The 13,828-nt window shown below is 26.8% G+C and overlaps 1 protein-coding gene across 4 annotated transcripts in view; it reads right to left on the bottom strand.

The window, feature by feature from the left end:
• Nucleotides 1-4,237: 4,237 nt before the first annotated feature.
• The window catches only part of LOC119599967 (fasciclin-3), a 243,190-nt gene continuing 233,599 nt past the window's right edge, over nt 4,238-13,828 (bottom strand). The window contains exons 6-8 of one of the 4 annotated variants that reach the window (XM_037949941.1): nt 10,641-10,992; nt 7,221-7,286; nt 4,297-4,530 (exon numbers count right to left, since the gene is read on the bottom strand). In XM_037949941.1, the coding sequence (XP_037805869.1) occupies nt 7,242-7,286; nt 10,641-10,992 (397 nt within the window). In that variant the 3' untranslated portion in view covers nt 4,297-4,530; nt 7,221-7,241. Of the gene's footprint in view, nt 4,531-7,220; nt 7,287-10,640; nt 10,993-13,828 lie in introns of all 4 variants that reach the window. The other 3 variants (XM_037949939.1, XM_037949938.1, XM_037949943.1) reach the window with 3 other exon arrangements.

Below are 13,828 nucleotides of genomic sequence, written 5' to 3'. Positions count from 1 at the left end.
TACTTTGGAGTAGTTGTTAAAAATGTTAAATATCAAACTTTAATTAACCTTTGTACGTTTTATATTCCATTACATGCTTTAATTGTCGACACATTTTGGTTCATTTGTTAATTTCAGTGTATACTTTAATTTAATTTATTGTAAATAAAATTGTGATGAAATACAATACTACATTATAAACTTTCATACTCTCCTCTTCATCTATCGGTCTATTGTGTTTTTTTTTTTTTGGATTTTCATCTATTTCATCAATTTAACAACCCAACAAAAGATAAATTTTGTAGCTCATCTATTTTAACGATATTCTCAGCTTTTAGTGGCGCTGTTAAAAATCAACTATAAAACTCCTAATGACAACAACAACTAAATGCTGCGTATGTAAGGACAATTTTGTAGAAACACACACATACAAGACAGTTAAAATATATTGCAGCATTTATTCTCTTGGTCTCCTGAAAGACATTGACTGACAGGCTCACCTCATCACTTCTATTTAGAAGCATAAAATATATATTAGTAGAATGAGCAACATTGTTTGTAGTTATGCTTAAGCAACCAACATTAAGGACGGACAACAATAAGAAGCTAAACAAACGCCAAAAAACATTAAATCTCTTCGCCAAAGTCAATAGGAACGTGACACTAATGCACATTACGACAACAATGTAAAATAATGAAATGACAATAATATTGATATTGTAGGCCAAAGTCTAATCGTGATGTATCCATTAATTATCCAACAACAAGCTTCTGTTGGGGAATGGAAGTGGAGGTCCCAACGATGTCCATCAATTTTATTGTCAAAATATGCTCAAGGTCAATAAATAATGTAGAAATTAGTTTTGGAGATAATTAGTATACAATAGACAATAATGGGAAATTAGTAGCAATTCGTATAAAATAACAATTAGTTATAAATATATTAAATAGAATGTGTTTAATATCTCTTACAGTTCAGGATGTTAAACGGGATTTGCTTATTTAATGTATGAACTAGAAACAGTTTTAATGGAATTTTGAAATTAACAATTTAGAGTAATATATTCGTTTAATCCGTTAAATTTAATATCCGTTTAATTTGTGAACAAAATTTTAAAAACGGATTTTAATATTTTATGTCATTTAAAGTCTTTCCGCCTTAAACATTAGCTTTTAAAGGAAATGATGGTCTATGCTTTCGTTTGAGAAAAAAAGGACCATTTTGCAAAAAATTGAAAACTGTTTTGGAAACATTGAAGAAATTGCTATCTAAAGTCCTTTGGAAATTTTTGCCAGGACCAAGAGGTGAAAAGTTACATTAATTTGAAAAAAAAACCCTGTAAGCCAGACCAATAGGCGAAAAGTTACACGCATTTGAAAACAATTAAGAAAGTATAGTCTGGCGTGGCCGGCTACATGATACCCTACACCAGTTATAAATATTAAATGTGATTTTTTTCATTATAAAGTATTTATCTTCAATACAATCTTGTTTCCGATACATTTAAGCATTTATATAATATTTATTTGTGCTGGATTTCATCGCGATATTAGTGTTTATATGTGAATTTTGTACATTCAAGACATTTCCTGAGGGGACTTTGTATGGGAACTAGGGTTAAATAAGGCTCGATCTTTACGAAATTTGGCAAGGTCATCAAGGCTTGTATAAAACTTATTTGTGCTGCTATTCATCGAGATATTGGTATATTTAACATAATTACGAGCTCAAAGGTCCTTTTTGGGGTGTTCTGTTGTATGGTGGCTAGGTGAAATAATTTACCGATTTTAACCATTTTCAATAGGCTTTGGCCTTGGGCCAAACAAAGTGCGTGTACCAAATTTCACCGAATTATATTTAAAATTGCGAGCTGTACCTTGCGCACAAGGTTTACATGGACAGCCAGACGGACGGACGTGCAGACCGACATAGCTTAATCGACTCAGAAAATGATTCTAAGCCGATTGGTATACTTCAAGGTGGTATAGAGCGAATATTTTTATCAGCACAAACCCAATATACCCTTCCCACTAAAGTGATGTAGGGTATAAAAAACCTGTATGAACAAAATGACCAACTTTGACCCATTCTAACTCAGGAAGTTCTTGACCGATAGAGCTGAAAATTTGTGTCAAACCTTGGTGCAAATTTCATCCAAATCGCTTTTTTAAGTTGGGTCGACTGATACGAAATTGCCCATATACATATTAACAATTTCTTTAATATTGGTGGCGTATGATTATTATGAAATATTCATCATACGCGCGGTGTACTTATTACACAATATATTAATTTTGGAAAAATGGTTCTGTATTTTTCTATAAGAGCTATTTTTTGACAAATTGACTTACTGTTACAAAGACATATTAGTCTATGAACTAGCGTATTTATAAGTCTATGGGTTAGTCTATTGACCAGTCTATGGCTAGCTTTATAGTTAGTTTATCGACTAGCCTATGGGTAAGCTTGTTGGTTAGACTGTTACCTAATCTCCTGACTAGTCTATGAACTAGCCTATTGTAAAGTCTAAGCATTAGTATATTAACTATTGACAAGTCTATGGAAGGCGTATGATTATTATGAAATATTCATCATACGTGCGGAGTACTTATTACACAATATATTAATTTTTGAAATGATACTGCATTTTTCTAAAAAAGCTTTTTTTACAAATCCACTTACTGTTACAAAGACATATTAGTCTATGAACTAGGATTAGTATATTAATTAATATATTAGCTGATCTAATCCATGGACAACCCTATTGACTAGTCTGTTGACTAGTCTCTTGACTTCTATATAATTAGTATATTAACTAATATATTGTCTGATATATTTACTAGTCTATTCACAAGTCTATGGATAGCTTTATAGCTAGTCTATTGACTAGCCTATGGGCAAGTTTGTTAGTTAGCCTGTTGTCTAGTCTCTTGACTAGTCTATGAACTAGCATATTGTCTAGTCTAAGGATAAGTATATTAACTAATATATTGACTGATATACTCCATGGACTACCCTATTGACTAGTGTCTTGACTATCTCTTGACTTCTATATGACCTTGCCTATTGTTTAGTCTACGGACTATTATACTTATTTACTAATCAATCAATTGGTCTATGATTATTGATTGATATTGATTATTCTATGGATTAATCTATTGATTATTCTATTGTCTAGTCTATTAACTATTCTGTTGACTTGTCTATGAACTAGCTTATTATCTATTCTATGGATTAGTGTATTAACTATTCTACTGAAAGTTCTATGGACTAGTTCAGTGTCAAGTCTATGAACTACTCTATGGATTTAGACTATCCTTCTAACTAATCTATTGACTATCTTATTTTCTTATTTAAATATTAATTTATACTTACGAATACAATATGCTTTAAAAAAACACAAAAATAACTTTTTTTTAATCTTAAATTGTTTTTTGATTATATTTATTACAAAAAAATACGTTTAGTTTTAGCAAAAAAAAAATGTTTTGTACAAAAATTTTTTATGAATTTACAAAACTCTTAAACTTACAGTTAATATTAATAATACATTATGAATATTAAACAATACGTATATTAAAAATTATTATTTTCATAATAAAATAATTAAATGGATGGAAAAAATATGTAAATCTTAAGAAAAACTGATGCTGGTAAGTTAAAACGAAAAAAAAAATAAAATAAATTGAATTGAATTACTGTGTCATTAATACTAGTTATAAAAAAGATTTAAAAATAATTTTATTATAGTTAAAATATATATAAATATTACATATCCTAAATAAAACCTTTTCGTTATATTAATTTATATTTTTATAAATTTATTTGTAATTTTTTTATTCACTAATATTATGAGAGACAAAAATTTATTTCAATTAGTTTAAATCTCATATTTATAGCGAAAGAAAAAAATATTATTATGTTTTTAATACATGAAATTTTTATATTTTTATTATTATTAATGAATGTTAATTGTATTTTGTATTGTTTTGCATGTTATGGCTTTTTGAATTTTTTTTTAACTTTTCATTTTATTTATAAAAAAAAGATACAAGTGATAAATATTATTTTTTGTTTTTTTGATGTGATGATAAACGTGTTTTTTCTTTTTTTATTAAATAATTTGTTTTGATTTTTATTATTTTGTGTTTATTTTTCTGGTTGTGCTTTTTTTTCTACATGAAAACATTTTTATATTTTATACTTTTGTTTTTTCAATAATTTTTTAAAAAATGCGAGATTTTTAATTTATATTAATTGTTTTTTTTTTTATTTAGTTTACATTTAGTTTTAAAAACTGTCTTATATCTTAAAATGCTTTTTTATTAACTCTTTTTTAATTAATTTTTTATATTTTATTAAATTTAAAAACATTTATGCTAAATGTTTTTTCTGTTGTTGCTGCAAAAATTCTCTTTATTTTATTTGGGGTTTTCGTCCTTTTTGACATAAACTATTTCCGCATATTCGGTTGAACTTTTTGCTGGTAAAGGTTCATTGTTTTCGGCGGGTTTTAGTACAAGTTCTGCATAGACGAGTTGTTTGTCTTCCTGTAATGAAAGTTGAAATAAATATAAATTTAAAAACAACAAAACATGAATGTAAAGAAATTGCTGTTTGCAGAAGTTGATAGTAAAGAAATGGATGATTTATTGAAAATTTTCTATAGAAAAAAGATTTATTGCAAATTTTCCATAGAAAGAAGATTTATTGGAAATTTTCTATACAAAGAAAATTTATTGAAAATTTTCTATTAAAAACAAATTTATTGTAATTTTTTATTAAAAGCAAATTTATTGTAATTTTCTATAACAAGAAAATTTATTGAAAATTTCCTACTAAAAGTGAAAATTTATTTAAAACTTTATTTAGAAAGAAAGTTAATTGAACATTTTCTATACAAAGAAAATGTATTGAACATTTTTTATAGAAAGAATATTTATTGAGCATTTTCTACCAAAAGAAAATTTATTGAGCATTTTCTAGAAAAAGAAAATTTATTGAACATTTTCTACAAAAAAGAAAATTCATTGCAAATTTTCTACAAAAAGATAATACATTGCAAATTTTCTATAAAAAGAAATTCATTGAAAAATTTCTATAAAAAGAAAATTCATTGAAAATTTTCTATAGAAAGAAAATTTATTGAAAATTTTTTAGTAAAAGAAAATTTATTGAAAATTTTCTATATAAAAGAAAATTTATTGAAAGTTTTCTGTATAAAAGAAAATTTATTGAAAATTTTCTATATAAAAGAAAATTTATTGAAAATTTTCTATATAAAAGAAAATTTATTGAAAACTTTCTATATAAGAAAATTTATTGAAAATTTTTCATATAAAAGAAAATTTATTAAACATTTTCTATAAAAAGAAAATTAGCTGAAAATTTTTTATAGAATGAAAATTTATTGAAAATTTTCTATAGAATGAAAATTTATTGAAAATTTTCTATTGAATGAAAATTTATTGAAAATCTTCTATAGAATGAAAATTTATTGAAAATTTTCTATAGAAAGAAAATTTATGGAAAATTTTCTATAGAGAGAAAATTTATGGAAAATTTTCAATAGAAAGAAAATTTATGGATGATTTTCTATAGAAAGAAAATTTATGGAAATTTTTCCATAGAAAGAAAATTTATGGACATTTTTCCATAGAAAGAAAATTTATGGAAAATTTTCTATAGCAAGAAATATTTATTGAAAATTTTCTATAGCACGAAATATTTATTGAAAATTTTGTGTAGAAAGAAAATTTATGGAAAATTTTCTATAGCAAGAAAATTTATGGAAAATTTTCTATAGCAAGAAAATTTATAGAAATTTTCTAAAGAAAAATAATTTTATATAAAAAGAGAAAATTTATCGATATTTTTTCATAAAAAAAGAAAGTTTATAGAATTTTTCCATAAAAAGAGAAAATTTTTAAAAAATTTTGTATCAAAAGAGAAAAAAAAAAAACAAAACATTTTCTATAAAAAGGGAAACATTTTCGAAAATTTTATATAAAAAAATAAACATTTTCTATAAAGAGAGAAAATTTAACGAATATTTTTTTGAAAAGAAAATTTATCGAAAATTTCCTATGGAAAGAAAATTTGTCCAAAATTTTTACATAAAAACAAAATTTATCGAACATTTTCTATATAAAGAGAAAATTTATGGAAAATTTTGTATTAAAAGAGTAAACCTATCGAATATTTTCTATAAAAAAAGAAAAATTATCGATAATTTTCTATAAAAAGAGAAAAATTATAAAACAGAAAATATATCGAACATTTTTTTGAAAAGAAAATTTATCGAAAATTTCCTATCAAAAAAATATTTATTGAAAATCTATGAAATGAAAATATGTCGAAAATTTCCTATGAAACGAAAATTTATCGAAAGTTTTCAATAAAGGGAAAATTTATCGAAAATTTTCTATGAAAAGAAAAATTTTTCGAAAGAGAGAAAATTTATCGAACATTTTATTGAAAAGAAAATTTATCGCAAAATTTCCTATTAAAAGAATATTTATTGAAAATCTAAGAAAGGAAAAATTCCTATGAAACGAAAATTTATCGAAAATTTTCAATAAAGGGAAAATTTATCGAAAATTTTCTGTGAAAAGATTGAAGTTAATAATTTTATTAATTTCATTATCTTAAAGATATCATTTCTATTAAATTAGGTCATTTGTTTTTAACCAACATTCATTTGATTAGATTGTCCGATTGGTATTGCAGCTATGTAAATATTTAAAAGACTACATAAAGATTTGGAAAAATCTGATTATACTTAATTAAGTACTAAATGTCAAAACTAAGAATAAAAGTAAACTTAAATGTTTGCAATGTAATATTGAATCAAGATTAAGGTGGTATTAATAAAATCGAGTTCAAAATTTTGAAACAGTTTTATTTTAATAATCTGGAATCTTTCAACAATTGCTAATCTAATTTGTTTGCATATATTAATGCAAATAAATATCATAAATCTGTAAATTTAATATTACTTTAATCTGTATCCAAAAAAATCTATAATTTATTCATATTATTTACAATAATCATCCATTTCATTAGTATAGTTTATATATACTTACAAATATTTGTACATAAATAAAATATTTACATACTTACATATGTATACATATGTATATACTATGTACATATGTAATTGTATAATGTACAATCCATACACAGATATTAAATTTCTATAACAATTATTATAATTATTTTCTAATCTTTCAAAATGTACCTTGATTATATTCAATTGAATTTATTTGAATGTCCATTCAGGTGTTGATGTTTGCCATATTATAACCTTTTTTGGGGAGGTTTTTATAGTTGTTGTTATTTAATTTGTAAAATATATTTGAAAAGAAAAATACATGCATACACAAAAGATATTTCATTACGATATAATTTCAATTGTATTTTCATAACTATTATTTCAACTAAACAAATTGAAATCTAATTTAAATATTTTCTAACAACAGAAAAAAAGGTAAAATAACAACAAAAAATAAAATCAACATCAACACATTGAAAATTACACCAATCGGAAAAATAATGCAAAAAATAACTAACTAGATAAACTTTATTATTGTAAATAAAAAAATGAGGGAAAACCATAGGAAGCGGATGTTAAAGGAAAAAATACTAAAATGATTTGAGTTCAAATTAAATCCCAATGGTGTGAACAAAACATGAGAAAAAAGTAAATATTGTCCTGACAAAAAAAGAAACACGTGAAATCTATTATTGTGTAAGGATACAAGTTTTTTCTTGTTTTCAATAGATGTAGCATTAACCGTAATCATCTTAGCCGTTAAATTTGAAGTATTCAATTGGTATTCTGGTAAGACATTGGTATGCAAAACCTAATAATGTCCATGATATAGATTTCTGACAATTAAATTAATTCTCTTATATTGTAAAACTATATGAGATTTTGGGTCTATGCTCTTTGTGCTATATTTTTTGTATCTCCTTAATGAAAAAATGGCCTGCGATAAGTTAGCGGTTAGTGTTCTAGTCTGGTAGACCAGAGGTGGTGGGTTTGATTCGCACCGGAGGTACTGGTAAAGGATCGCACAACAGGCTCGATATAGGCCAAGGTATATTTCTAACTAACTAACTAACTAACTAACTAACTAACTAACTAACTAACTAACTAACTAACTAACTAACTAACTAACTAACTACTAACTAACTAACTAACTAACTAACTACTAACTAACTAACTAACTAACTAACTAACTAACTAACTAACTAACTAACTAACTAACTAACTAACTAACTAACTAACTAACTAACTAACTAACTAACTAACTAACTAACTAACTAACTAACTAACTAACTAACTACTAACTAACTAACTAACTAACTAACTAACTAACTAACTAACTAACTAACTAACTAACTAACTAACTAACTAACTAACTAACTAACTAACTAACTAACTAACTAACTAACTACTAACTAACTAACTAACTAACTAACTAACTAACTAACTAACTAACTAACTAACTAACTAACTAACTAACTAACTACTAACTAACTAACTAACTAACTAACTAACTAACTAACTAACTAACTAACTAACTAACTAACTAACTAACTAACTAACTAACTAACTAACTAACTAACTAACTAACTAACTAACTAACTAACTAACTAACTAACTAACTAACTAACTAACTAACTAACTAACTAACTAACTAACTAACTACTAACTAACTAACTAACTAACTAACTAACTAACTAACTAACTAACTAACTAACTAACTAACTAACTAACTAACTAACTAACTAACTAACTAACTAACTAACTAACTAACTAACTAACTAACTAACTAACTAACTAACTAACTAACTAACTAACTAACTAACTAACTAACTAACTAACTAACTAACTAACTAACTAACTAACTAACTAACTAACTAACTAACTAACTAACTAACTAACTAACTAACTAACTAACTAACTAACTAACTAACTAACTAACTAACTAACTAACTAACTAACTAACTAACTAACTAACTACTAACTAACTAACTAACTAACTAACTAACTAACTAACTAACTAACTAACTAACTAACTAACTAACTAACTAACTAACTAACTAACTAACTAACTAACTAACTAACTAACTAACTAACTAACTAACTAACTAACTAACTAACTAACTAACTAACTAACTAACTAACTAACTAACTAACTAACTAACTAACTAACTAACTAACTAACTAACTAACTAACTAACTAACTAACTAACTAACTAACTACTAACTAACTAACTAACTAACTAACTAACTAACTAACTAACTAACTAACTAACTAACTAACTAACTAACTAACTAACTAACTAACTAACTAACTAACTAACTAACTAACTAACTAACTAACTAACTAACTAACTAACTAACTAACTAACTAACTAACTACTACTAACTAACTAACTACTAACTAACTACTAACTAACTAACTAAAAAACTCTTCACTATTTGTTTAAGTCTACTACTACAACTAACGTCTAACGAACTAAACTACTAACTAATACTAACAACTTAACTCACAACTAAATCTGCACTTTTTTTGAGTCCGTCGAACGTCTAGTAACTTTATACATTCCGACGCCCCGATGTTTTTAAGGTCAGTCTACTATGGTCAGATGATCATATACATGTACTAATATAATTACCGAAGTCAATAGAGTCCAACTATATATGCGAACCGCTGTTCATTGCCAGACCTAAGTAAAGTAATAAAATCAAATATGGATGATTCGGAAATAAACCTCGAAACATTTAGTAATCTGAAGTATTGAACTGGATCTGTAGGAGTGAGCTGCACTTAACCTCACAATTTCTCCATTGCATCAGTTTTCCACAATTTGTTAAAACCGCTACTTTACTGCTATTTTTATTATAGCATTAAGTCATCTTTATTTATAAAATCTGTTAGGTAATCTAAAAGTCCATCCTGTCAATTTTAAAATAACAGTTTTGCGTCTGTTATATATTCCGTTTTGAGAAATCTTGGTCTCTGGCTTTCAACTTTTGAAAATTTTGGTTGGCCCGTATTATTTATCCGCGATTTTTCTCATTTAACCATAGTCACCAAGTGGTCCTCAAAAGATCCTTCAGAATAACAAGAACATGACCAGTAATGCGGATAATTGTTACCAGGTAGGAGTTTTGGTCAGCCATGAGTGTTAAAACTCCTACCAGATGTAGACACCCAAAAAAAACCAAAGCCACTATTAACACATCTTTTCCCCGGATTTTCGAGGGCATTAAGAAGCAGTAATTGATGGGCCTCGAACATTTTAAGCTGATTACGAGCAAACAATTTTAAAATTTTTATTAAAGAATTTTTGTGACTACATTGCTAAAAGAGCTATGTAAAAGTTGTATTTTTTAATATCCATATCTTTTTGCTAAATGTATCACTCTTACATTTCTACTAATTTTGCTTTACCTATGACTATAAGAAGGAAATGAAAAATACTTGTTCCCTTTCCTCAAACTATAGAAAACGACAAAAAAAGTCCCCTATCAACAATTAACAATTGATTTCGTTGTTGCTTTAGAAAATAATAAAAAAAAAATAAATAAAAGGAAACATAACAAAACATGATAAAAAAAAAAAAATTAAAACAATAGTCGTACCTTGGGTTGATTGTCATTGCCATCAGTGTTTATATTGGTGCTACCATCAGTTGCCAATTGTTCATTAGCTTCTGTTGCTGCTGCTGTTGTTGTATTTGTCGGTGTTAAACCTTCACCTTCATTGTTGACTTCCTGTTCGTAGTTCTTTCGTTTGTTTGAAGTATCTCTTTCATTCATACGTTTAAAGATGGCTGCAAATGAGGGTAAACGTTTTGACTTTTTATTGTCAGCATTGTTGGTGGTGGCACTTTCATTATTCACTGGGGCATTTGCATCCAATTCCGATACAGCGGCTGTGGTTGCAGTTGTTGCTGTCGATGTTGCCTTAACGTCAGCACTTTCAGTGTCACTACTGTATGATGGACGGCGATGACGACGACGAACGGTTGGCGTTGGCGATGGTGATGATGGTTGAGGTGGTTTTGGTGGTACGTATGATTGTGAAGTGAAGTGAAGGAGGGAGTTTTTTATTTATTAGAAAATCAAGATGATTCAGGTGTAAGTGATGAATTGTTTTTTTTTTATTTGTATTTGTTTTATATATTTTTGTTTTTTTTAGGTTTGTTTTATTGTATATTTTGTTTTGTTTATTGGTTTTTTACAAATTTATATGTATTGAATTTGGTTTTAGTTAAAGTATGTTTTTTATTGGTTTTTTGTTTACAAGAAGTTAACAAAAATAAAATTGTTTAAATTAAAGTATATATAAGAAAAAAGTAAAAAAATAAAACAACTCACAACAATTACCATTTATGTATGTATGTACGTAATAATATAGTAATAATAATAATAGTAGTAGTAGTATGTGTGTGTTAGTAAAAATACAATAGTTTTAGTGTTGTAAATTTGTAAATATATAAAAAAATGTATAAATTTATTTATACTTATGCAATTAAATAATTTAATTGCATTTACGAGGGTTGTTGCACAATGGGTTTAAAATATTTATTTCTTTAAAAGACCGAGTTCAATTAAGTTATATATTGATTTTGTCCAAAAGCAACACGATACTTATTAATTGTTTAATACTTCCATTAATAATAAATAAATGTTTTAGGGGATTTATTAAAAACGTCCAAAAGACATAAAAAAGAATAAGAAATTGTACTTTGTTGAACTGAATTATGCTGGTATTGGGTTTTTACCACCTTGTTGCATCTCAATTGAAACTTATCACACAACTCTCGCATATTAGTTTCTTTATTTATAATAGAAATTTAAAATTTTTGTTTGTTGTTTTTGGTGCAACAATATTTTTATTTTTAATTACATTCTGTATGTGTCGTTTGTATCGCCCTGTGTCCCATAGTGCTTACATAAACAGAAACAAATAGTTTTATTTATTTGAGTATTGTACATAGAAACTACTGCATTAATATTTTTTAACGCTTAATGCAATGAAAAATTATTTAATTTTTTCACTATGATTGAAACGTTTTTTACCAGAATTTCGTTAGTGTTAAACTGTTTTTAATCCTTTAGTGCAGAAGTGATTGTGGTAGCTTGTTCATAGTATTTTTTTTTTTTTTTTTTAATAAATTGTTTATCGTATTTAAATTTTTTAATGGTTAAATTTAATACATGTGTTGTGGTTTTATGCCTGTGAAAATGTTTAATGTAGTGGGTTTCTTTTGAAGAGGCAGTATTGAGTTCATTATAGAGATTGCTATAAAGATCATATGAAAATGGAAATGAATGAAATTCTTAGAATTCTTAATAAATGGATCGATTGTCATTGAGGTAAACATTTTAAATGTGTTACGGTTTACGTTACCGAATAAAAATCAAAAATTGTACACGAACTTTTATATGCGATTTCGAATTTTCATGCGAGAATTGTGGGATAAGTCGATTAATAGCTGAAATGAGTAAAATCAGTCTCAACTTTTTTCAAATAAATGAGAAACCTCTGCATCAAAAACATCTAACAGGAATGGAAATTTCCGCAATATTTTACTTCTTTCAGTACTTTTTGGCATCACAAATCTGCAGGACAAAAACACTTCACGACCTGACCTGTTAAACATTTCTTCTATAATTGACCAAGCTATACTTTTCTTAACAGACTATTTGTCGATTATAAATGGCAACCGTAACCTTAGAAAACAAAACAATGTTTTCCGTTTGCAAGTGACTCAAGTCAAGGAAATCTCATTACTTAAATAACGTCTCAATAACCACATCTCTAATTTCATTTTGGCAACTGGCAACAGAACTGGAATGCCAGCTGAGATAATTAATCAACACATTAGACTAGTCCCCATAGTAGTTACAGACTAGACTAGTCTATAGACAATGGACTTGGTTGGTTATCATGTTATTTCCCAGCAGTCAAATAGAGTTCAAGAGACTTCATTTTGATTGGACTACTCGACTCAATTGTATTATAGTCCAGCCTGTAGCCTTAAGAAATTTTAGGATGTCATTAAGGTTTAATATGAAGAAATTGCCCGTCTAAGGCAGGGAATTCGGAAAGAAGATGGAAGACTGCCTCTTCCTTTTCATTTTCTTTGCAACTGCGACAATATTCATTGAAGGAGAGCCCCAGTCGACTTCCAGTTATTATTGCTATAAAACTTGATATAACGGGTTAGAGTTGTCATGTGCATGTCCCATTGAATAAAGACCACAATAACTTGGCCCTTCTACATGCGCCTAGATTATTCCATCTTATTGAGGAAAGAACCTGAGAATACCGCTTTTAATAAAAAATAACTGTTCTAGCTAGCTCATCTGCCTGTTCATTTAATTGACAGACAGACGACCCAGCCTTGACAGATCTTTCATGAATTGTCTGACTAATAGAGAAGTGTAGTCCGAAAAACAGTACAGTTGTTGGAAAGACGGTATGAGATACTTTTACCAGAAGTCATCAGAAGCAACACCACAATTCATTTTAGAACCATATGTAAAGATTCTAGTGGTATATTCTTACACCATTCATTCCTGGAAGGAATTATGATTTTGAAATAATCACAAAATAGTCCATCGAATAGTCTATAGAATACTACATACTAGTTCATAGATCGGTCATACAATTGTCCAAGACTAAACCATAGACTGACAACTCCATTTTTTAGTCAACAGATTAAATAGTCTCTTCCCAAGAATAGTCCATAGACTAGATGAACTAGTCCATAACATTGTCCATTTACTAATTCTTCACAAAAGCCGATAGACTAGTCTAT

This window comes from Lucilia sericata, unplaced genomic scaffold (assembly GCF_015586225.1).
Source record: "Lucilia sericata isolate MDLA Ls3-8-SP2 unplaced genomic scaffold, ASM1558622v1 Contig000098F_arrow, whole genome shotgun sequence".
Classification (NCBI taxonomy): domain Eukaryota; kingdom Metazoa; phylum Arthropoda; class Insecta; order Diptera; family Calliphoridae; genus Lucilia; species Lucilia sericata.
This window is presented reverse-complemented; position numbering and strand designations above follow the sequence as displayed.